The sequence below is a fragment of the Heptranchias perlo genome, chromosome 9 (genome assembly GCF_035084215.1).
Source record: "Heptranchias perlo isolate sHepPer1 chromosome 9, sHepPer1.hap1, whole genome shotgun sequence".
Taxonomy (NCBI): domain Eukaryota; kingdom Metazoa; phylum Chordata; class Chondrichthyes; order Hexanchiformes; family Hexanchidae; genus Heptranchias; species Heptranchias perlo.
In genome coordinates, this window is record NC_090333.1 from 4,057,638 (window position 1) to 4,084,101 (window position 26,464).

The 26,464-nt window shown below is 44.9% G+C and overlaps 1 protein-coding gene across 1 annotated transcript in view; it reads left to right on the forward strand.

Moving 5' to 3' along the window:
- dnai3 (dynein axonemal intermediate chain 3) overlaps window positions 1–17,364 on the forward strand; it is an 87,123-nt gene extending 69,759 nt beyond the window's left edge. Inside the window, exons 20-23 of the mRNA XM_067989803.1 lie at window positions 4,646–4,850; window positions 12,162–12,253; window positions 14,380–14,496; window positions 16,106–17,364. Of these exons, the coding sequence (XP_067845904.1) occupies window positions 4,646–4,850; window positions 12,162–12,253; window positions 14,380–14,496; window positions 16,106–16,234 (543 nt within the window). The 3' untranslated portion in view covers window positions 16,235–17,364. The remainder of the gene's footprint in view (window positions 1–4,645; window positions 4,851–12,161; window positions 12,254–14,379; window positions 14,497–16,105) is intronic.
- Window positions 17,365–26,464: the final 9,100 nt, after the last annotated feature.

Genomic DNA, 26,464 nt, shown 5'->3' on the forward strand with positions numbered 1-26,464 from the left:
GCGGAAGAGAGTTCCAAACTTCTACCACCCTTTGTGTGTAGAAATGTTTTCTAATCTCGCTCCTGAAAGGTCTGGCTCTAATTTTTAGACTGTGCCCCCTACTCCTAAAATCCCCAACCAGTGGAAATAGTTTCTCTCTATCCACCCTATCTGTTCCCCTTAATATCTTTTAAACTTCGATCAGATCACCTCTTAACCTTCGAAACTCTAGAGAATACAACCCCAATTTGTGTAATCTCTCCTCGTAACGTAACCCTTGAAGTCCGGGTATCATTCTAGTAAACCTACGCTGCACTCCCTCCAAGGCCAATATGTCCTTCCGAAGGTGCGGTGCCCAGAACTGCTCACAGTACTCCAGGTGCGGTCTAACCAGAGTTTTGTATAGCTGCAGCATAACTTCTGCCCCCTTGTACTCTAGTCCTCTAGATATAAAGGCCAGCATTCCATTAGCCTTCTTGATTATTTTCTGCACCTGTTCATGACACTTCAATGATCTATGTACCTGAACCCGTCAGTCCCTTTGGACATCCACTGTTTTTAACTTTTTACCATTTAGAAAGTACCCTGTTCTATCCTTTTTTGATCCAAAGTGGATGACCTCACATTTGTCTACATTGAATTCCATTTGCCACAGTTCTGCCCATTCACCTAATCTATCAATATCCCTTTGTAATTTTATGTTTTCATCCACACTGCTTACAATGCCACCAATCTTTGTGTCATCGGCAAACTTAGATATGAGACTTTCTATGCCTTCATCTAAGTCGTTAATAAATATTGTGAATAATTGAGGCCCCAAGACAGAAAGACAGATCCCTGCGGGACTCCACTAGTCACATCCTGCCAATGTGAGTACCTTCCCATTATCCCTGCTCTCTGTTGCCTTTCACTCAGCCAACTTCCTAACCAAGTCCGTACTTTTCCCTCGATTCCATGGGCTTCTATCTTAGCTAACAGCCTCTTATGTGGGACCTTATCAAATGCCTTCTGGAAGTCCATATAAGTAACATCCATTGACATTCCCCTGTCCACTACTTTAGTCACCTCTTCAAAAAATGCAATCAGGTTTGTCAGGCACGACCTACCTTTCACAAATCCATGCTGGCTCTCCCTGATTAACTGAAAATTCTCGAGGTGTTGAGTCACCCTATCCTTATCCTTAATTATAGACTTATAAACAAACACACACACACACACACACACAAATATCCACATCCCTACACACACACACACACACACCCCACTACACACACATCAGCAGTAAGAAACTCTTCCCCACCTTAGCTGAGGAGTATTGTGATCAATTGTAACTTTCCAAACACTGCCCTTAAGAGATCAGCCAACTTAGCACATACTGGGATTTAAACCGGACCCCTCCTGCCCTGTATGGTTTAATGCTGTGTCCCGGGAGGGAGGGAGTGAGGGAGGGGGTATCTTTACCCATTCAGCTACCAGACAAGCCATTTCCAGATATTAATTTGATCTAATTACCGAGCTGGGTGCAAAATTAGTGGAAAGTACCCAGATTACAAAAATAATTGCAAAATGAAAAACAAATTTTCTTTAACTTTTATGAAACCGTGCAGACTTGAGAATTTTCCTTCACACCAAATATATATGTTTTTTGTAAAATATAGATTTGTATTTAATAATGTTAAAGCTGTTTTCACAGAGGTATGAAAGAAATTCCAAGCCGTGTTTAGTGTATGTGGGATTTCAGTGCTCAACTCCGGACTTCCTGTCACCATTTTTAATTGCAAAGTTTTACTCCCAGTACAGAGCTGTTACAGTTATGAGTTTTAAACACGGCTTCACACAAATAGAATTGAAAGTGTATTCAGTTTCAGGGTTTGAGGTGCCGCACTGAGTTACAGAAACCCTCCTTTCATCCCTGGAGCTGAGTTTGAACCAAGCGCAAACCCATCAGATGAATGTCTCCATTCTCTGCCAGTTTGAAACACGATGAGTGAAATGAGTTTCGCCCCTTTTAATCCCAAATTCTTGTGGGCACGAGTCCATATTTAGATACAAATTGCCTCAGTTGGAGAGCAGAACCAATATGGTAAAGAACGTTTTGCAACGCAAATATTGGAAAGAATGTTCCATTCCCCAATCAGCGGCATCCCTCTCCTAAATGAACAAAAGTCACCGGGCAGGATTTTAACTTGAAAAATGGCTGGGTTGGGGGCTGGGGGGGCGGCGGGCATTGAAAATTGCAACAATTTCAGACCCGCTCGCAACCCGTCCATTTCCGGTTTTCACCGGGGCGGGTCGAGGGGCGGGCGACCAACCCGCTCCCAGGAGGCGGGTTGGTCACTAAAACTTTTCGAGGAGGCTGCGGGCCTCCATTTTGAAAGGTTCTGTGATTTTAGCCTCTGGGGGCCGGGATTCCTGGGCCTTCTGCTTCACGTCCCTTGGGAGGAGGCGAGCAGGCCCGAAACTGCAGGTAAGTGCCTTTCTGGCACAGCTTGTGGGCCCGGAGGAGCAGGAGTGCTTCCCCCAGGCCCAACAAGCACCTGCAGTGATCCCCCCCCCACCAACGATCGCCGACTCCCCCGCCAACTATCGCGGACCCCCCCCCCCCAATCATCACGGACCCCCCCTCCCCCAACGATGGGGGACCCCCGCTATGACCACCAATCCCAACGCCCCACCTCGGTAACTGACCCCCTCTGGTGACTGACACTCAATTGCGCTCCCCATGACCCCTGAACTCCCCACCCCATGACTGACCTCCGCTGACTGACCTCCCTCCCGATGACTGACTCACTCTCTCCCCATGCCCACAGGCGCCCCCGTCCATACAAACTAAGACTTACCCGAGGACTTACCTTTTCACGTCCTCTTCCTTGCTCTGCTCTTATCTGACTGAGGCCAGCCTGTCGGACGGCAAATCAATAAAAATAAATAAAAGATGCCCTTACATCAAAATCGTAAGGACTTCCGGGAAACCCGTACTTCCGGGTTTCCTGTCCGCGATTCGACCCCCACCCCGCCCCCCCGCTCCCTTTCCGGCTATCGAGTCAGTCGCCTGCCTTTCCTTTTCCACATACCATCATTAAGAAGCCCCCCCACCCACCCCCCCCCCCCCACCCCACCCACCACCACCACCCCACCCACCCCCCCCCACCCCACCCACCCCCCCCCACCACCACTCCCCCCCCCCCCCCCCACCCTCCCCCCCCCCACCCTCCCCCCCCCCACCCTCCCCCCCCCACCCTCCCCCCCCCACCCTCCGACCACCTGGCCTCAGGGTCATCAGCATTTTGGAGACCACTGCAGAGTGTGCCTATGTTCCCAAACAGGTAGTCCGTATGCCTAGGGTTCAAACCAGGCAAATATGTTGGGAGGACATAGTTCCATGATTTGCATTGCGTGTAATGTGCCTGCCCAAATATATACGCGCGAGTGGACCATGCACGTCTGGGCCAGGTGCGCGGCAGAGATTGATCCCCCGAGCGATGTTACGCTTGCCCCCAGATCCCCTAAAGGACAGGGGGTGGCTGGCCCATAGTCTCAGCAAACTGCGACGAGCTAAAGTATGGCTTGCAGGAGAGGAACTCATCAGGCCGAAAATTGAATTTCTGAAGAAAGGTTTTCGAGTTAGGCTCTGGAGGAGGAAGACTATTTGGTCCATCTCAGTGCACCCATTCAGGAAAACAAAAAACACAATTCCCTCCCATCATAAAACCCAAACTGTTCTTAAACAAGTCCAGGGTTTTCAAACCTCTACAAGCCTACATGGCAGTCCAATCACATACTGATCACTCTTTGCGCAAAGAACTTCCTGGCATCAGTCCGAATCTTGCCTTTCACTAACTTAAACCTGTGCCTCCTCGCCATTAATTTTATAATTTAATTTGAGTCAAACCTAATACAATAACAACAACAGCTTGCATTTATATAGCACCTTTAACGTAGTAAAACGTCCCAAGGCGCTTCACAGGAACGTTATGAGATAAAATTTAACACCGAGCCACCCAAAGAGGTATTAGGACAGGTGACCAAAAGGTTGGTCAAAGAGGTAGGTTTTAAGGAGCGTCTTAAAGGAGGAGAGAGAAGTAGAGAGGTGGAGAGGTTTAGGGAGGGAATTCCAGAACTTCGGGCCTAGGCAGCTGAAGGCACGGCCGCCAATGGTGGAGCGAAGGAAATCGGGGATGCGCAAGAGGCCAGAATTGGAGGAACGCAGAATTCTCGGAGGGTTGAAGGGCTGGAGGAGGTTACAGAGATAGGGAGGGGGCGAGACCGTGGAGGGATTTGAAAACAAGGATGAGAATTTTAAAATCGAGGCTTTGCCGGACCGGGAGCCAACGTAGGTCGGCGAGCACAGGGGGTGATGGGTGAACGGGACCTGATCCGAGTTAGGATACGGGCGGCAGAGGTTTGGATGAGCTCAAGTTTACAGAGGGTGGGAGATGGGAGGCCGGCCGGCCAGGAGAGCATTGGAATAGTCGAGTCTAGAGGTAACAAAACTACGGATGAGGGTTTCAGCAGCAGATGAAACCCTCATCCTTGCTTTAACGAATAATGAATACAAAATGTATGGATTAGTCTATAGAATATGCCCAGAATCTGATCTGAAAGTTAATGATCAAGATTATTGTGAATATAATGTGTTTTGTTTCCTATTGTTGTCTATTTTCAGCTTGGACCCCTCCTACACTCAGCTTGTGCGCTTAAGCGCTGTACAACAGGCCACTGGTCTCTCTCCAGACCAGGGGTTATCCTGATTGGAAAAGAAGACGGGAACATTGACATTTGGGATTTACTTGAAAAAACACACGAGCCCTCACAGACACAGAATATTTCTTCCGTTGCAATAAGTTGCATCAAACCCTGGATTGTCTCACGTATGTATTGTACTGGCAAAAAACAAACCAACTAACAGTGTGTTAAAAGCGATATTGTGTAAAGGTAATGATCGGGCTTGTCTGTGATAGACACCCCCAAAACCCCTCCTCCTCCCCCCTAACCTTCCTGGCCCCTAAAACAGTGGAGTTGCCCACGAGATTGCCCAGCAAGACCACTGAGGCAAATTGATGAATGGCTGGTGGAAACAGAGGGACTACAAACATATGAAATTGACGGGCAGGAAAAGACCAACCGGTCCATCAAACCTGCCCCACGCCACGATGGCCGGAGCATCATGACTAAACGCTTCCTTCCTCCCTCCCCCCACCTCCCACCCCACCCCCGCACCCCTGTAATCTCCTGGGAGAGGCAAAAAAAAGAGAAAAATCCCAGGGCCAATACGGGAAAAAATAATCTGGAAAATTCCTCTCCCACCCCCTCAGGCGATTGAAACCGAGTCCAGGAGATCACATCGACCAAGTGTCATCTATAAAGACACTTACCGTCTATACGATGCGATCTCTGCCCCAGTCAGGGACCGGTCCAGCTCCCTCTTGAAGGCAGAGAGTCAGCACACACCACACCAGCCGGTAACGTATTCCAGAGGCTCACAATTCTCTGGGAAAAGAACCACCACCCAACATCCAGTCTATTCCGACTCTTCCATAGTTTAAACTCATGTATGCCTCAGCAAGAATCAGTTCTTTCGGGATGAGGAATAAAGAAACAAAATTGGGGGCATGGCTCATGTGTTAAAGGGATTATGTAAATGAGCCATACAGACCAGAAGCATCTGGGTTCAAATCCTGGTCTGTTCTGAGTTAGTGGAGTTCAGAGACAGACAGCACTTGGAGCATTGATAGTTATGGAATGTTGGCTTTTATTGCTAGGGGGATAGAATATAAAAACAGGGAGGTATTGCTGCAGTTATATAAGGTATTGGTGAGACCGCACCTGGAATACTGCATACAGTTTTGGTCTCCATACTTAAGAAAAGACATACTTGCTCTCGAGGCAGTACAAAGAAGGTTCACTCGGTTAATCCCGGGGATGAGGGGGCGGACATATGAGGAGAGGTTGAGTAGATTGGGACTCTACTCATTGGAGTTCAGAAGAATGAGAGGCGATCTTATTGAAACATATAAGATTGTGAAGGGGCTTGATCGGGTGGATGCGGTAAGGATGTTCCCAAGGATGGGTGAAACTAGAACTAGGGGGCATAATCTTAGAATAAGGGGCTGCTCTTTCAAAACTGAGATGAGGAGAAACTTCTTCACTCAGAGGGTAGTAGGTCTGTGGAATTTGCTGCCCCAGGAAGCTGTGGAAGCTACATCATTGAATAAATTTAAAACAGTGACAGTTTCCTAGAAGTAAAGGGAATTAGGGGTTACGGGGAGCGGGCAGGAAATTGGACATGAATTTAGATTTGAGGTTAGGATCAGATCAGCCATGATCTTATTGAATGGCGGAGCAGGTTCGAGGGGCCGATTGGCCTACTCCTGCTCTTATTTCTTATGTTCTTATTACCCTCGGTGTTCCTGGAAATGAGTCATGGTTCCCGCTCCTGATCACCAGCCAGAGACTCCGGCAGAAAAGTGCCTATTTGTGGACATGGGCGAGGACAGGGTTGGAATCAGCTGCGATGTCCCCGTATTTGAATAGCTGACTGACACCCACTATCTGAGCTTACACTCGGGTGAGGTGTCGGAGTGCCTCAGCAATAGTCAACATCTTCGGGAAAGGAAGGGTGGAACGACATTGAATTCTGAGCCGTTCCACAAGTGGGGGGGACCCTTATGGAGCACTCACCAAACTGATTTGCTCTTGAAAATCAGCAATATTAGACTGACGGCCTGGAGATTCTGCATGATTACCATCAGCAGGAGGGAAATACTCCCAATAATTTCTTCCCCTGGATTTTGTCCTCATGGTTATTCAGCTCCATAATTTGGGAATAAACCCAGACGGTGTTGGTTGTGCACGGTCTATTAAGAGGAATGCACTTGGTGGGTCCTGTAGCCATATGTCGCTAATATCATGGCTGTTAATTATCCAGCATTTACATAAAATTACATAGAATGTACGGCACAGAAACAGGCCATTGTTTATGCCTGTGTTTATGCTCCACACGAGCCTCTTCCCTCCCTTCTTCGTCTAACCCTATCCTTTCTCCCTCATGTGCTAATCCAGCTTCCTCTTACATGCATCTATGATATTCACCTCAACTATTCCTTGTGGGAGCGAGTTCCACACTCATAAGAACATAAGAAATAGGAGCAGGAGTAGGCCAATCGGCCCCTCGAGCCTGCTCCGCCATTCAATAAGATCATGGCTGATCTGATCCTAACCTCAAATCTAAATTCATGTCCAATTTCCTGCCCGCTCCCCGTAACCCCTAATTCCCTTTACTTCTAGGAAACTGTCTATTTCTGTTTTAAATTTATTCAATGATGTAGCTTCCACAGCTTCCTGGGGCAGCAAATTCCACAGACCTACTACCCTCTGAGTGAAGAAGTTTCTCCTCATCTCAGTTTTGAAAGAGCAGCCCCTTATTCTAAGATTATGCCCCCTAGTTCTAGTTTCACCCATCCTTGGGAACATCCTTACCGCATCCACCCAATCAAGCCCCTTCACAATCTTATATATTTCAATAAGATCGCCTCTCATTCTTCTGAACTCCAATGAGTAGAGTCCCAATCTACTCAACCTCTCCTCATATGTCCACCCCCTCATCCCCGGGATTAACCAAGTGAACCTTCTTTGTACTGCCTCGAGAGCAAGTATGTATTTTCTTAAGTATGGAGACCAAAACTGTATGCAGTATTCCAGGTGCGGTCTCATCAATACCTTATATAACTGCAGCAATACCTCCCTGTTTTTATATTCTATCCCCCGAGCAATAAAAGCCAACATTCCGTTGGCCTTCTTGATCACCTGCTGCACCTGCATACCAACTTTTTGATTTTCTTGCACTAGGACCCCCAGATCCCTTTGTACTGCAGTGCTTTCCAGTTTCTCGCCATTAAGATAATAACTTGCTCTCTGATTTTTCCTGCCAACGTGCATAACCTCACATTTTCCAATATTGTATTGCATCTGCCAAATCTCCGCCCACTCACCCAGCCTGTCTATATCCCCTTGTAGGTTTTTTATGTCCTCCTCACTCTCTACTTTCCCTCCCATCTTTGTATCATCTGCAAACTTTGATATTTTACACTCGGTCCCCTCCTCCAAATCGTTAATATAGATTGTAAAGAGTTGGGGACCCAGCACCGACCCCTGCGGAACACCACTGGCTACAGGTTGCCAGTCCGAGAATGTACCATTTATCCCAACTCTGCTTCCTGTTAGATATGATGTGGAGATGCCGGTGATGGACTGGGGTTGACAACTGTAAACAATTGTCAACCCAGTCCATCACCGGCATCTCCAATTATCCTGTTAGATAACCAATCCTCCACCCATGCCAGAATATTACCCCCAATCCAGTGATTCTTCATCTTGAGCAATAATCTTTTATGTGGCACCTTGTCGAATGCCTTCTGGAAGTCCAAATACACTACGTCCACTGGTTCCCCTTTATCCACCCTGTACGTTATATCCTCAAAGAACTCAAGCAAATTTGTCAAACATGACTTCCCCTTTGTAAAGCCATGCTGACTTTGTCCTATTAAATTATGTTTATCCAAATGTTCTGCTACTGTCTCCTTAATAATAGACTCCAAAATTTTACCCACCACAGATGTTAGGCTAACTGGTCTATAATTTCCAGCCTTCTGCCTACTACCCTTTTTAAATAAGGGTGTTACATTGGCAGTTTTCCAATCTGCCGGGACCTTTGCCGAGTCCAGAGAATTTTGGAAAATTATTACCAAAGCATCCACAATCCCTACTGCCACTTCCCTCAAGACCCTGGGATGTAAGCCATCAGGTCCAGGGGATTTATCCGCCTTGAGTCCCATTAATTTACTGAGTACCAATTCCTTAGTGATTTTAATCGTATTTAGCTCCTCCCCCCCGAGAGCCCCCTGTTTGTCCAGTGTTGGGATATTCTTAGTGTCCTCTACCGTAAAGACTGAAACAAAATATTTGTTCAGCATTTTTGCCATCTCCATGTTTCCCACCACTAGTTTCCCGGTCTCATCCTCTAAAGGACCTACGTTTGCCTTAGCCACCCTTTTTCTTTTTATATAACTGTAGAAACTCTTGCTATCTGTTTTTATATTTTTTGCTAATTTATTTTCATAATCTATCTTCCCTTTCTTAATCAATCCTTTTGTTACTTTTTGCTGTCTTTTGAAGACTTCCCAATCTTCTATCCTCCCACTAAGTTTGGCTACCTTATATGTCCTTGTTTTTAGTCGGATACTATCCTTAATTTCTTTACTTAGCCACGGATGGCTGTCATTTCTTTTACACCCTTTTTTCCTCAGTGGAATATATTTGTTTTGAAAGTTGTAAAATAACTCCTTGAATGAACACCACTGCTCATGTACCGTCTTACCCTTTAATCTATTTTCCCAGTCCACTTTAATCAATTCCGCTCTCATACTATCATAGTCTCCTTTATTCAAGCTCAGTACGCTTGTTTGAGAACCAACCTTCTCACCCTCTAATTGGATATGGAATGTAACCATGTTATGGTCACTCATTCCAAGGGGATCCTTAACTAGGACATTATTAATTAATCCTGACTCATTACACAGGACCAGGTCCAAGGTTGCCTGCCCCCTTGTTGGTTCAGTTACATACTGCTCAAGAAATCCATCCCTAATACACTCAATAAACTCTTCCTCAAGGCTACCCTGCCCAATTTGATTTGTCCAGTTAATATGATAGTTAACTCTAACCACTCTTTGGGTAAAGAAGTTTCTCCTGAATTCCCTATTGGATTTATTAGTGACTATCTTATATTTATGGCCCCTAGTTCTGGTCTCCTCCACAAGTGGAAATATCTTCTCTATGTCTATCCTATTAAACCCTTTCATAACCTATAGATCTCTATCAGATCACCCCTCAGTCTTCTCTTTTCTAGAGAAAAGAGCCCCAGCCTGTTCAATCTTTCCTGATAGGGATAACCTCTCCGTTCTGATATCATCCTTGTGAATCTTTTTTACACCTTCTCCAGTGCCTCTATATCCTTTTTATAATATGCGGTCCACAACTGTTCACAGTACTCCAAGTGTGGTCTAACCAAGGTTCGATACAAGTTTAACCTAACTTCTCTGCTTCTCAATTCTATCCCTCTAGAAATGAACCCCAGTGCTTAATTTGCTTTTTTTTTTAATGGCCTTATTAACCTGCGTCACTACTTTTAGTGATTTGTGTATCTGTACCCCTAGATCCCTCTGCTCCTCCGCCCCATTTAGACTCTTATTATCCAAGGAGTATGTAGCCCCCTTATTCTTTCTACCAAAATGTAATACCTCACACTTATCTATATTGAAATTCATTTGCCAATAACACGCCACTATGCAAGTTTATTAATGTCTTCCTATATTTTGTTGCAGTCCTCCTCGGTATTAACAACACCCCCCAATTTGGTGTCTTCCGCAAATTTTGAAATTGTACTTCCGATTCCTGAGTCCAAATCAGTTTATGTAAATGGTGAACAACAGTGGTCCCAGCACCGATCCCTGTGGAACTCCACTTCCATTTTCCCTTCATATTTTTACTGTCCCTCAACACCATGTAAATATTCTTCAGTCGGAAGAGCTGAGGCAGCTGAAACTTGACTGTTTGAGGGAGGTGTCACCTTTATCTCCGTATTAGTTTAAAGATAGATTTACTTGCCAAAAAAAAAACTGCTTTCCAACCCCAATTAAATCTAATCACCCTCCTGCTTAACCCTTCCCTCCAGCAGTCCTTCTGGACAGAACCTTTTTATTTTCTGATGTGATACCCCACACTTATACCTAATTGAAAGTTCACTCTCAATTCCCCTGCTAGCTCAGTGCGTATATAACCTGAGTAGCAGAGTTACTCCAAGAAACCCCAGGTTCAATCCCCGGTCGGTGTTGAGTTACCCGATATTGATCGGGCCGCGCTAAGACTGGCCTCAGTACCCCTTGGGAGGGGGGTGGAAGCTCAGGCAGGGTCTCACTGCTGATCGCCACCCAGACAATCCTTGTGGAAGTGCGCATATAAGAACATAAGAAATAGGAGCAGGAGTAGGTCATACAGCCCCTCGAGCCTGCTCCGCCATTCAATCAGATCATGGCTGATCTTCGACCTCAACTCCACTTTCCCGCCCGATCCCCATATCCCTTGATTCCCCTAGAGTCCAAAAATCGATCGATCTCAGCCTTGAATATACTCTCAACGACTGAGCATCCTCAGGGTAGAGAATTCCAAAGATTCACAACCCTCCGAGTGAAGAAATTTCTCCTCATCTCAGTCCTAAATGGCCGACCCCTTATCCTGAGACTATGACCACTAGTTCTAGACTCTCCAGCCAGGGGAAACAACCTCTCAGCATCTACCCTGTCAAAGCCCTCTCAGAATCTTATATGTTTCAATAAGATCACCTCTCATTCTTCTAAACTCCAGAGGGTAAAGGCCCATTCTACTCAATCTCTCCTCATAGGACAACCCTCTCATCCCAGGAATTAATCTAGTTAACCTTTGCTGCACCGCCTCTAAGGCAAGTATATCCTTCCTTAGGTAAGGAGACCAAAACTGTACACAGTACTCCAGGTGTAGTCTCACTGAAGCCTTGTACAACTGCAGCAAGACTTCCTTACTCTTGTAATCCAACCCCCATAAAATAAAGGCCAACATACCGTTTGCCATCCACTGAAAACAAAAATTGGGCTCAGCTTTGATGACTGCCTCTGTCCTAATATACCGACAACGCTCACCATCAAAGGCTCACACGTGAATAGCAGCCAAATTGGATGAGATACCCCGGAGGAACTGGGGAACTCAAGCTTTGGGAGAGCCGAGAGAGATCTGGTGGAGAAAATTGTTGAGGAAGAGAAAAAGACACAGGGTAAATTTCCATTAATGGATGATTAATAGAGGACAGGGCCCTGATCGTTTCCCAATAGCCACGGCCTGTGGACAAGGCTGCCTGAGGGCCACGTGAACTTGAGAAAATTGGCCCTGCAATCTCATCACAGGCGCACTTGGTTAGCAAGAATTCCAGCATGAATCTATCGGAAGCTGAAAGTTTCAATCTAGATCCTACCGAGCCAGTGACATATATATATATATATATTTTATTATACTCAAAGTTAAAGTAAAGCACAGTAAACAGTTGGGATATTTGCAACATATCACAGTCTCCAACCTAATCTGTATTTTATCAGCAAAGCAACACTTACTGGCTGTGTCTGATGACTTTGGTACGCTGCACATTCTGGAGGTACCGTGGGCTTTACGCCATCCATTAAATCAGGAGGTGAGTAATGGGATATTGTTTCGACATTTTCATATTCTGAAAGAAAATGACAAGTTCTTACAAGTAATCCGTCTGTTCCCTGAAGCATTTCAATTATTCATCCTGGTAGAAAGGTGCAGGGTTAAGGTTTAGCTGTGTCGAGTGTGAAACAGCTTCCCGTACTTGCAATGATCCAGTAGCTTCATGATAAATGCACGAATGTTCAATATGCTTTAGTGAAAATGAAGTTGCAAAAACGTAGAGTTGCTTCCCCCAGTGGTCTAGTGAGCAAAGGCACCACCCTGTATAGCAATTTACAAAAACACACTGGAGGGTCCCAGCACCCATAGGCTAATAGGAAGGATTGATCAGTAAGTGATCTTGTTCTTAACTGCTAGTCATTGAAATAAACTCATGCATTTATACAGCGCCTTCCATGACCTCAGGACATCTCAAAACGCTTTACAGCCACATAAGTACTTTTGAAGTGTGGTCACTGTTGTAATGTGGGAAACGCGGCGGCCAATTTGCGCACAGCAAGATCCCACAAACAGCAATGTGATAATGACCTGATAATCTGTTTTGGTGATGGCGGGTTGAGGGATAAATATTTGCCTGGGAAGAACTCCCCTGCTCTTCTTCGAATAGTGCCATGGGATTGGTTACGTCCACCGAAGAGGGCAGATGGGGCCTCGGTTTAACGTCTCGTCCAAAAGACACCTCCGACGGTGCAGCACTCCCTCAGTACTGCACTGGAGTGTCAGCTTAGATTATGTGCGCAAGTCTCTGAAGTGGGACTTGAACCCACGACCTTCTTGACTCAGAGGACTCACTGAGCCACACCTGTATAGACCCCTGCTGGCAGGTATGCAGGTGCAGGTGTCAAATGAGAACAGGATTGGATTCAGCCATGATGTCCTCTGTGGCCAGATAACCTGCTGACGCTCACTGCCCTGACTCACACCGTGAAGAACAACCCCTTGGGTGGATTAAGGGAGGGACGTATTGAACAGTAACCCAGGAAGAGCCAGTGCCTTCAGAACAAGGTGGGGGGAGGTGGGGAGAGGGGAGTGGAGGAAGTGTGGTTATGTACACACTTCCCAATCGATTTACCAGTAATGCATGCACTGTCATTTCTGGCTAACAAGTTACACTTCTATTCACCGTTCTTGCCATTGTAAAGTGTACTTTTAGGCTATTGATCGAGAATATCTGAACTGTTTTGGTGAAGGAATCATTATGTGACTCACCTCCTGACTCCCCAAAGCCTTTCCACCATCTACAAGGCACAAGTCAAGAGTGTGACGGAATACTTTCCACTTGCCTGGATGAGTGCAGCTCCAACAACACTCAAGAAGCTCGACACCATCCAGGACAAAGCAGCCCGTTTGATTGGCACCCCATCCACCACCCTTAAACATTCACTCCCTTCACCACCGGTGCACAGTGGCTGCAGTGTGTACCATCCACAGGATGCACTGCAGCAACTCGCCAAGGCTTCTTCGACAGCGCCTCCCAAACCCACGACCTCTACCACCTAGAAGGACAAGAGCAGCAGGCACATGGCAACAACACCACCTGCACATTCCCCTCCAAGTCACACACCATCCCGACTTGGAAATATATCGCCGTTCCTTCATCATCGGTGGATCAAAATCCTGGAACTCCCTTCCTAACAGCACTGTGGGGGAACCTTCACTGCACAGACTGCAGCGGTTCAAGAAGGCGTCTCACCACCACCTTCTCAAGGGCAATTAGGGATGGGCAATAAATGCTGGCCTCGCCAGCGACGCCCACATCCCATGAATGAATTTTTAAAAAGTCATTCCTTCCGTCTGGAATCTCACCGAAATTAACTCCAAAAGGTGAAAGCTCAAGTTTTTAACCTTTGTATGTTGTGCTATGTCAATATGAAGTTGGGTGAAAACATTGAAAACAGAGTTGAGTTTTCCTTTTGAATATCCCTGCCAATGGTGATAAACACCACTAGGCACAGCCTCTGGACAGGGGAACCAGGTTAGATTTTGAATGGGCTACTAAAAGATGGGATATAAAAAGAGCAAAGTATCTGTTTGCATTGGAAAGCTCCAGCGTCCTCCAAACTAATCCCGGATTTTAAAAAAATATATATATATTTTCTTTTCCAGAGGTCCAATGTCGAGGGTTACTTTGACAGAGAAGTTAAACGACTGGATTATTTCGAAGAAAGAAAAATATTGAGAAATACAAAGAAAGAATTAGAAGATCAACAAGAAGAGGAACCGGTGAGCAAAATAAATTGGCCCTTTCAAAACACACACGGAATTCTTTGGCACAAACGCACAAAGTTCACTACTTGAGACCACATCCAAATGCGCATCTGTTTTCTTTTAAAAGTTTTATGCCTGCCACTATTTATTTATACTGCTGTAGCTCAGTTTCAAATTGAGAAAGGCTCTCAGTCAGTCCAAAAAAAAAGCCACAGCCAAATCAATGGGTAATTATTGCCGTACCTTATTCTACTAATGCAGTACTTCCTCAGTGTAAACCTTTATGAGGTATGTGGAACTCTTTTTAAAAAAAAACCCCACACTGAACCTGGTTCTTGCCGTGTTAGCTGAATCCAGGTAAGGTGGTAGTAGAGGCATAGCAATTGGTCTCAACGCGCCCCTGGGGTGGGGGGAAACAGCTACGGTTCCCTGCTTCTGATCACTATCCAACAAAATAGTTGGAAATTTTGGAAAAAGCTTAAAGGTGGATATTGGGTAGAGGATAGGACAGGGCTAGCTGTGATACCCCTCCCCCCTCCCATAATATTCACTGAGTAGCCTGTCAGCGCTCACTCTCTGTGTCCACACGCGAAGAACGAACAGGCACCTTGGGAGTGATACTGGAGGGTCACCAGTACTCTTGCAACTGTACTGCAGCGAGGAGAGGAGCATAGCGAGGAGAGGCCCGCAGCGAGGAGCAGAGCATAGCGAGGAGAGGCCCGCAGCGAGGAGCAAAGCATAGCGAGGAGAGGCCCGCAGCGAGGAGCAGAGCATAGCAACGAGAGGCCCATAGCAAGGAGAGGCCTGCAGCGAGGAGCAGAGCATAGCAATGAGAGGCCCGCAACGAGGAGAGGAGCATAGCGAGGAGAGGCCCGCAATGAGAAGAGGAGCAGAGCATAGCGAGGAGAGGCACCCAGCGAGGGGAGGCTCGCAGTGAGGAGCGAGGAAGAAACCCGCAGCGAGGAACGGAGCATAGCAAGGGAGAGGCCCGCAGCGAGGAGCAGAGCATAGCAAGGAGAAAAAATAAGCCAAAAGATAAAAAGGTTTTCAAGCACCACTTTAAAAGAAACTATTCCGAAATGCAATTAAAGTCTACATAATCTGTAGGCATCTCATTACACCCTGGAGGCTGCCAGTAACTTATTTCAAAACAGTTATACAGTCATTGTATTTCAGCCACTTTTGCAAAAATGACATTAGAAGTGTTTCAAATAACCAGTCATGTCAGAATTCCAACCATTGGTGTACTTAAAACAGCATGAAATACCTTTGAATAGTAACTGTGAATTTTTTTTAAAATTTAGTATCTGCCCAGCGTTCTTTTCTGTAAGATAATCGGTGAATAAAAAATTATTTTCGTCTTAACCAATCCCAGAGGACACAAGTTAAAAAATTAGGAGTAAGATATAAAGTCAGACCGAATTGCCATCTGGAGGGTAGTTGATTTGTGGAATGAGTTCCCAGGAACGGCCAATGAAGCAGACAGTGTACACGGGCTCGACGGACAATTGGTTGAGTTTGTGAAGGGAGAGGGGATCGGGAGGCATGGGGTGAGATTGATCTATAAAAAGGGGGTGGGGCCTTGTTTCCTGTTGCTCAGAATGTTGATGTTTAATTTTTGCAGGTACCCACTGCAGAAGTAAAGACACCGGAACAAGTCGAAGAGGAATTAAAAAAGCAATATGCCGCTTATCTAATGTTAGAGAAGAAGGTCATCTTTGCTCAACTTGGGAAAAAATATGAAGAAAGCTGAAGAATATTTGATGTAACCTGTATATTCTTTTAAAAATTAAAACTTGGTCAGATGAAAATGAAAATGTCACAGCAATAATTAGCAATCAAGGATGATAAAATGCCATTCGATGTCAACGTTACCATAAAGCCCGGCCTACAGTATTGTGAAATATTTATTTGCAGGGAGACCCAACCACTGGGACAGCGTATTGCAAACTTGGGTGTGGAATGGGCACAGTTTTCCAACTATTAATTAAAACGGCCGGAAAATTATTCTCGCGATGCCCAAATTTCCGATAGGCACTCCTGGTGAGCACGGCTCCCAGCTGGGAGCACGAGTTTGGAAAATTACCATTCAACTCTCACAACATCGAATGGCGTTTTGAACACGTCTAATGTCTGGGTCTCTACCACCTTACCTGGCTGATTATTCCAAACACCTCACCTTTTGAGTAAAGAAATTCTAATACATTGGCTTTAAATATACTTTTCACTTACTTAAATTGAAGGTATCTGGGTCCTACTCTCCTTACTTTGAAGTAATATTCTGGCTTGTGTACTTATTTCTGTATATACACAAATCTTGAAGGTGGCAGGACAAGTTGAGAAGGCTGTTAAAGATGCATTCAGGAACCTTGGCTTCATAAATAGAGGCATAGGGTACAAAGAGGAGGATGTTATTCTAAACCTTTATAAACAACTGATTGGGCCTCAATTCTAAGGTTGTTTGCCTTAGAGCGGAGAAGGTTAAATGGAGATTTAACAGAGGTGATCAATATCATGAAGGGTTTTGATAGAATAAATAAGGAGAACACCCCCCCACCCCACCCCGGTGTGACCAGAGGACACAGATTTAAGGTGATTCGCAAAAGAACCAGAAGCGACACGAGGAAAAATATGTTTACTCAGCGAGTTGTTATGATCTGGAATGCGCTGCCTGAAAGGGCGGTGGAAGCAGATTCAATAATAACTTTCAAAAGGGAATTAGGTTAATAGTTGAAGGGAAAAAAAAATTACAGGGCTATGGGGAAAGAGCAGGGGGGAGTGGGACTAATTGGATTGCTCTATCGAGTGGCCTCCTTCTGTGCTGTACCATTCTAAGACTGAGCTTGTGCTTCTCCGATCTTTCCTCACGTTTGGTGTACTAAAAAATGGGATCGCAAATTAGTATCATTCACTTTAATAAATAGATCTGGAATATTCATCAATAATTTGATTACCTTCTCTTCATCAACAAAGTCAATAGAATGTTGAATTACATAGCCAGAACGGTAGAATGTAAATTGGAGGAAATTGGGATCAAATTGCACAGTGCACTGGTCAGATTACACCTCGAGTACGGCGTCCAGCTCTGGAGGCCGAGACAAAAGGGAGACGTTCAAGCGGTTGAGGCAGTGCAGAGAGGCGCCACACGGTCGATCCCCCCTAGTTTTGAGGAAACTGTCTGGAACAGACAGACGTTTCTGTGACTGCCGACGCGAGTCCCGTTTGGTGTGTTGCCTCCCTGATGCCAGGGTAAAGGACATCACGGAGGACATTCTGCGGGGGGAAGGGGAACAGCCAGAAGTCGTGGTCCATGTGGGTACCAACGACATAGGGAAGAAAAGGGACGAGGTCCTGCAGTCAGAGTTTCAGGAGCTAGGGAGGAAGTTAATAAGCAGAACCTCAAAGGTAGTAATCTCTGGATTACACCCAGTGCCACGCGCTAGCGAGTACAGAAATAGGAAGATAAGGCAGGTTAATGTGAGGCTAGAGAAATGGAGCAAGAGGGAGGACTTCAGATTCTTAGGGCATTGGGACCAGTTCTGGGGCAGGAGGGATCTGTTCAAGATGAACGGGTTGCACCTCAACAGAGCTGGGACCAATGTCCTCGCGGGGAGGTTCACTAGTGCTGTGGGGGAAAGTTTAAACTAATTTGGAAGGGGGGTGGGCACCAGCATGTAGCATTAGAAAGGAGAAACGAGGTGCACAAAGGATTGTGAGAGACAGCACTATAGTAAGAAATAGTACAGTATTAGGTGGGATCCGATTAAGAGAGAATACGAGAAGGTCTAAGATAGGTTTAGAGTGCATGTGTGTAAACGCACGAAGCATGATAAATAAGGTTGGTGAGCTGCAGGCCCAAATAGCCACATGGGAATATGATGTGGCGATAACAGAGACCTGAGTCAAAAAAGGGCAGAATTGGGTACTAAATATTCCTGGATACAAGGTGTTCAGGAAAGATAGAGAAGGAGAAAAAGGATGGGGGGTGGTGGTGGTGGGTGGCCGAATTGATTAAGGAGAATATTGCAGTGCTGGAGAGAGAGGATTTCCTGGAGGGGTCAAGGACAGAATCTATTTGGTTAGAGTTAAGAAACCAAAGAGGTGCCATTACATTACTGGTATTCTATAGGCCACCAACTAATGGGAAGGATATAGAGGAGCAAATTTGAAGAGAGGTGCAAGAACTATAGAGTAGTGATAATGGGGAACTTCAACTATCCTAATATAGACTGGGCTAGTAATAGTGTAAAGGGCAAAGAGGGGGAGGAATTTCTGAAATGTGTTCAGGAGAACTTTCTTGATCAGTGTGTTTCTGACCCAATGAGGAAGGAGGCATTGCTGGATCTAGCTCTGGGGAATGAAGTGGGCCAAGTGGAGCAAGTGTCAGTGGGGGAACATTTAGGGAACAGTGATCATAGTATCATAAGGTTTCGATTAGTTATGGAAAAGGACAAGGCGCAATCTAGAGCAAAAATACTTAATTGGAGGAGGGCCAATTTCAGTGGGTTGAGAACGGATCTGGCCCCGGGTAAATTGGAATCAAAGATTGGCAGGCAAAACTGTAATCGAACAATGGGTTTCCCTTAAAGAGGAGATGGTTCGGGTACAGTATAGGTACATTCCCAAGAGGGGGAAAGGTAGGGCAACTAAAGCCAGAGCTCCCTGGATGACGAAAGAGATAGAGAGTAAGATGAAGCAGAAAAAGGGGGCGTGTGACAGATGTCAGGTTGATAATACAAGTGAGAACCAGGCTGAGTATGGAAAGAGGAGAAGTGAGAAAGGAAATAAGAGGGGCAAAGAGAGCATGAGAATAGATGGGCAGTTAACATAAAAGGGAATCCAAAAGTCTTCTATAGATATATAAATAGTGAACAGGTAGTAAGAGAAGGGGTGGGGACAATTAGGGACCAAAAGGGAGATCTTCGCATGGAGGCAGAGGGCATGGCTGAGGTACTAAATGATTACTTTGCACCTATCTTTACCATGGAAGAAGATGCTGCAAAAGTCACAGTAAAAGGGGAGGTAGTTGAGATACTGGATGGGTTAAAAATTGATAAAGAGGAGGTACGAGAAAGGCTGGCTGTACTTAAAGTGGATAAGTCACCCTGTCCGGATGGGATGCATCCTGGGTTGCTGAGGGAAGTAAGGGTGGAAATTGTGGAAGTACTGGCCATAATCTTCCAAACATCGTTAGGTATGGGGGTGGTGCCAGAGGACTGGAGAATTGCAAATATTACACTCTTGTTCAATAAAGGGTGCAAGGATAAACCCAGCAACTACAGGCCAGTTAGCTTAACCTCGGTGGTGGGGAAGCTTTTAGGAACAATAATCCAGGACAAAATGAATAGTCACTTGGACAAGTGTGGATTAATAACGGAAAGCCAGCACGGATTTGTTAAAGGCAAATCGTGTTTAACTTGATTGAGTTTTTTGATGAGGGCAATGCAGTTGATATTGTGTATATGGACTTTCAAAAGGCGTTTGATAAAGCACCACATAATAGGCTTGTCAGCAAAATTGAAGCCCATGGAATAAAAGGGGCAGTGGCAGCATGGATACGAAATTGGCTAAGTGACAGGAAACAGAGGATAGCGGTGTTCAGTTGTTTTTCGGACTGGAGGGAGGTGTACAGTGGTGTTTCCCAGGGATTGATTCTAGGACCACTGCTTTTTTTGATTTATATTAATGACTTGGACTTGGGTGTACAGGGCACAGTTTCTAATTTTGAAGATGAAACAAAACTTGAAAGTGTAGTAAACAGTGAGGAGGATAGTGATAGACTTCAAGAGGACATAGATAGGCTGGTGGAATGGGCAGACACATGGCAGATGAAATTTAACACAGAGAAATGCGAAGTGATATATTTTGGCAGGAAGAACGAGGAGAGGCGATATAATCTAAATGGTACAATTCTAAAGGGGCTGCAGGAACAGAGAGACCTGTGGTTATATGAGCGCAAATCGTTAAAGGCGGCAGGACAGGTTGAGAAAACAGTTAAAAAAGCATACAGAATCCTGGGCTTTATAAATAGAGGCATCGAGTACAAAAGCAAGGAAGTTATGTTGAACCATTATAAAACACTGATTCGGCCACAATTAGAGTATTGTGTCCAATTCTGGGCACCGCACTTTAGGAAGGATGTGAAGGCCTTAGAGAGGGTGCAGAAGAGATTTACAAGAATGGTTTCAGGGATGAAGGACTTCAGTTACGTGGATAGACTGGAAAAGCTGGGATTGTTCTCCTTAAAGCAGAGAAGGTTGAGAGGAGATTTGATAGAAGTGTTCAAAATCATGAAGGGTTTAGATAAAGTAAATAAAGAGAAATTGTTCCCATTGGCGGAAGGGTCAAGAACCAATGGACACAGATTTAAGGTGATTGGCAAAAGAACCAAAGGCGACATGAGGAAATTTTTTTTTACGCAGCGAGTAGTTATGATCTGGAATGCGTTGTCTGAAAGGGTGGTGGAAGCAGATTCAATCGTGGGTTTCAAAAAGGAATTGGATAAATACTTGAAGGGAAAAGATTTGCAGGGCTACGGGGAAAGAGTGGGGGAATGGGACTAATTGGATTGCTCTTACAAAGAGCCGGCACAGGCTCGATGGGCAAGTGCCTCCTTCTGTGCTGTAACCATTCTATGATTCTATGAAAGACTGGAGAATCTTGGGGCTTTTTCCCCTGGAAAGTACATGTCCGGGAGGTGATCTTTGAGAGGTATATAAGATTAGAGGGTGGAAAAGGGCAATCTGAAATATTAACTTTAAATTATATTTGTGAGAGTAGGACAAGGACACACAGATTCAGGTTAGTAAAAAGTAAATTTAGCACTGATGTCACAAAATTCTTCATACAGGGAGGGATAATTGTATGGACTAGACTTCCAAATAGAGTAGTGGAGGTGAAAATCTTGGAAGCATTTAAGAAATAATTGGATGTTGCACTGGAGAGACTCGGATCTTTCTGGATGGATGAATTTAGATGCGCCAAATGGCCTTCCTCATGTAGAGTATGGTAACCTCATTGGTAACCTAAAGTGGGCAGCACTCTTACCTCTGAGTCAGAAGGTCGTGAGTTCACAGACCCACGCCAGAGACTGGAGCACGCAATCCAGCCTGACGCTGCCAGTGCAGTACTGAGGGAGTGCCGCACTGTCAGAGGTGCTGTCTCTCGGGTGAAATGTTAAACCGAGGCCCCGCCTGCCCTCTCAGTTGGACGTAAAAGATCCCATGGCACTATTTGGAAGAAGAGCAGGGGAATTCCAATATTTATCCCTCAACTGAAACAGATTATCTGGTCATTATCACATTGCTGTTTGTGGGATCTTGCTGTGCGCAAATTGGCTGCTGTGTTTCCTACATTACAACAGTGACTACACTTCAAAAAGTGCTTAATTGGCCGTAAAGCGCTTTGGGACATTCGGAGGTTGTGAAAGGCACTATATAAATGCAAGTCTTTTTCTTTTACTGGGTCAGCAACCCAGACTTCATGAGTAGAAACGTCACCATGGTAAACTTTTAAAAGTGAATTTAATAAAATCTGGTCATTCGTACCAAAGAAAATGACCATGAAATTGGTTCACTAATGTCGTTCAGGGAAGGGAACCTGCAAACCCCCTATTTGGTCTCGTCGAAATGTGACTCCAGTTCACACTTATATAGTTGACTCTTAATGCCCTCAGGGTAACTATGGATGGGCAGTAAATACCATCTTCATCTCTAGGACCCTTTTAGCGTCTCTAATATCTAATTTAGCCTCTTTCTGCACTTCCCCACATTCCTCCCAAAGTTTTCCCCCATTTTGCGGTGTGCTTCCTATAGTTTGCATCTCTTTCTTATTCCCATTTTAATTGCCCTGTTCATTGATTTTGGGCTCTGCTCATTTAGTTTGCGTTTTAAAATTTTTGTTAGGTAATATCTTTGCTTGTATATTCAACATTATAGTTATTGAAGTGTACCATTCGTCTCAGCTGAAATATCTTTCAGCAGTACATCAGAGTTAATTTCTTTAAGATCATTTATAATGATAATTTACTGGTGCTGACTGCCAGTTCATTTTAAATTTAACCAGATTGTGGTCGCTAATTCTACCACTTTTATTTAATAGATGGTGTCCTGATTGCCGATAAGAACTGGGTGTAGCTGCAATTTGCTGCTAATGGGGTCCATAAGAGATTATATAAAGAACTAATCTGGATCACATTTACTAGAACTGATTGTGTTACCATATTTTCATTGGAGCATCCCTGGTTTATGTTGGGTTGATTGAAGTCGCCCATTACAATTCCATTCTTTTCTGGGCATACATTTCTTATCTCATTATATTACATCTTATCCTCCTTTCCTTTATTAGCCGAGGCATAGAATATAAGAGCAGGGAGGTTATGCTGGAACTGTATAAAACACCAGTTAGGCCACAGCTTGAGTACTGCGTACAATTCATTACAGGAAGGGTGTGATTACATTAGAGAGGGTGCAGAGGAGATTTACGAGGATGTTGCCAGGACTGGAGAATTTTAGCTATGAGAAAAGATTGGATAGGCTGGGGTTGTTCTCTGTGGAAGAGGAGGCTGAGGGGAGATTTAATTGAGGTGTATAAAATTACGAGGGGCCTAGATTGAGTGGATAGAGTGGACCTATTTCCCTTAGCAGAGAGGTCAATAACCAGGGGGCGTAGATTTGAAGTGATTGGTAGAAGGATTAGAGGGGAGCTGAGGAAAAATTTTTTCACCCAGAGGGTGGTGGGGGTCTGGAACTCACTGCCTGAGAGGGTGATAGAGGCAGAAACCCTCAACTCATTTAAAAAGTACCCGGATGTGCACAGGAAGTGCTGTGACCCACAAGGCTACAGCCCAAATGCTGGAAGGTGGGATTAGGCTGGGTGGCTCATTTTCGGCCGGCGGGGACACGATGGGCCGAATGGCCTCCTTCCGTTCTGTAAATTTTCTACGATTCTATGATTTTCCTACTCAATAGCAGATCTCCAAATATCAACCTGCCCACCACTTGCCTGTTAACTCAAGGCAGATTCATTTTTTCTTCCTTCCGCTTGTTGGATTTTCAATTGGTCCCAAACGTTTACTCCTCTTCCCCTTCTGCCATCCCTATTTTTCCTGAAATGTCCCTACATTTGGAATTTTCTGGGTGATGCATGTTCCTTTAAATCCTACATTATAATTCCCTGCAGGTTATATGCTTCCAACTACCAGCATTTTATTCCAAATGCTTCTAGTACTCGGGCATATTGTGGTCTTTAATTTTAACTTGGATTGTTTTGCCTCCTTCTGTTAACTTTGCCTGGAATTACTTTCTAATTTATGGTATTTTGTGCCAGCCCTTGAGCAAGCCCTGGTTATGTGTCGCTAACATTTTATCCCTTGCCCCTTATATTTAGTCTAAAAGAACTCTTAATCCTCCCTTTATATGTGTTGCTAGTCTCCTTGATCCTACCTACTTTAGATGCAGTCTGTCACTCCCATGTGAACCAGGGCTATCCCAAACACAATCCCAGTTATTTACAAAACTAACACCATTTACTCCAATAATTCTACTCATTGACTCTCCACCCCTACCAAAAAATGTGTACAAACTCCAGAAAACGCTATGTTACAATCCTTATCCTTCATTTTGCAGGCAGCCTGCCTAATTTTCAGTACATCTGACTCCTGGTTAGGGCTGTGACATCCTGTGTCATTAATTTCTACGTGAACTACCAGCACCAGCTGCTCTCCCATTCTCCACACCAGCACATCCACGGTCCATTCTGGATCTCCAACTGCAGCCAACGGCGGACTAATCGTTACCCTATCTACCATAAAAGAAATTATCCTCTAATTGCTCCAATAAAATATTGGACTACTATAACCTTTTTTTCTCTCTCCACAACCTCTTCCCTTGTTCCACTAAAAACCACTGTGGTTTTTCACCAATTTCATAGAATCATACAAAGTTACGGCACAGAACGAGGACGTTCGGCCCATCGTGTCTGTGCCGGCCAAAAAAAGAGCTATCCAGCCTAATCCCACTTTCCAGCTCTTGGTCTGTAGTCTTGTAGATTACGACACTTCAAGTGCATATCCAAGTACTTTTTAAATGTGTTGAGGGTTTCTGCCTCTACCACCCTCTCAGGCAGTGAGTTCCAGACCCCCACCACCCTCTGGGTGAAAAAATTTCTCCTCAGCTCCCCTTTAATCCTTCTACCAATGACTTTAAATCTATGCCCCCTGGTTATTGACGCCTCTGCTAAGGGAAATAGATCCTTCCTATCCACTCTCTCTGGGCCCCTTATAATTTTGTACATCTCAATTAAATCTCCCCTCAGCCTCCTCTGTTCCAAAGAAAACAACCCCAGCCTATCCAATCCTTTCTCATAGCTAAAATTCACCAATCCTGGTAATATCCTTGCAAATTTCCTCTGTACCCTCTCTAGTGCAATCACATCTTTCCTGTAACGTGGTGACGATTGAGCAACTTAAAGGACTGATCAGCGACCAGGCAATGTACCAAGCAAGAGGTCCTCTCCATATCAAACGAAAGAAAGACTGGCATTTTCTAGTTATTTCTTCTTCCTGAGTAGCCCAGTCACCAAAAATTTTATATCCTTATTTTTTTTAAAGGTAGAATTAAAGCAAACACTTGTCTACAAAAATCTTTTATTTGAATAAAGCTTTATCCTGTGCAGACGCTGAATAACATTGGAGGAAAAAGAGTTCTAAACATTAACTTTAACCAGAGGGGAGATGAGAAGAATTTTTTTTACGCAGCGAGTTGTTATGATCTGGAATGCACTGCACTGAAAGGGTGGTGGAAGCAGATTCAATAGTGACTTTCAAAAGGGAATTGGACGGAAAAAATTTGCAGGGCAATGGGGATAGGGCAGGGGGAGTGGGACTAATGTGATAGCTCTTTCCAAGAGCCGGCACAGGCACGATGGGCCGAATGGCCTCCTTCTGTGCTGTATCATTCTATGATTCTATGATTTACCTTTTTATTCATCGCGTCACATGAATTGTAAGTGACATAAGTGTTATGTAATATGACAGAGATCAGAGATCATTACTAGTGCTGCAGAATGCATCTTCAAGGATCTGACCATTGGATTCCACATATAAAAAGGATAATAATATTGTTACACACCAACTATTTTTATAACTTATATTGCTAGTGAGGCTGAACAGACCAGACCTGCCTGACTCTTGGCATGCTTTGCATTGTACATTAAGAAACTCATTTGTTTGCTTGTTCACCATTGCGAACAGCAAGAGGATTACTGCAGCCTCCAACAACAACTTGCATTTATATAACACCTTTAACACAGTAAAACATCCCAAGGCGCTTCGCAGGAGCGATTTTCAAACAAAATTTGACACCGAGCCACATAAGGAGATATTGGGACAGATGATCAAGAGCTTGGTAAAAGAGGGAGGTTTCAAGGAGCGTCTTAAAGAAGGTTGAGAGGTAGAGAGGCGGAGAGGTATAGGGAGGGAATGCTAGAGCTTAGGGCCTAGGCAGCTGAAGGCACGGCCGCCAATGGTGGAGTGATGTAAATCGGAGAGGCGCAAGAGGCCAGAATTGGAGGAGCGCAGAGATCTCAGAGGGTTGTAGGGCTGGAGGGGGTTACAGAGATAGGGTGGGGTGATTTGAAAACAAGGATGAGAATTTTAAAATCGAGGCGTGGCTGGACCGGGAGCCAACGTAGGTCAGTGAGTACAGGGGTGATGGGAGAACGGGACTTGGTGCGAGTTGGGATACATTTATTCCATCTGTGCTCCTTCTAGTGCTTGTGCAGGCATTAATCAATCCATTATGTCAAAATACAAACAGCTCAATTCGGATGCATTTATACCACAACCGTCAGTGCGGATGGGTTTTGCTACACACCGATGCTGCAGTTATAGCGTAAGTCCAACCTGAATCTAGAGTCATGGCACCTCTGATAGCAGAATGAAATGTAGTGAGACTCCCTGAGGGAGGGACTCCCACTCTGCTTT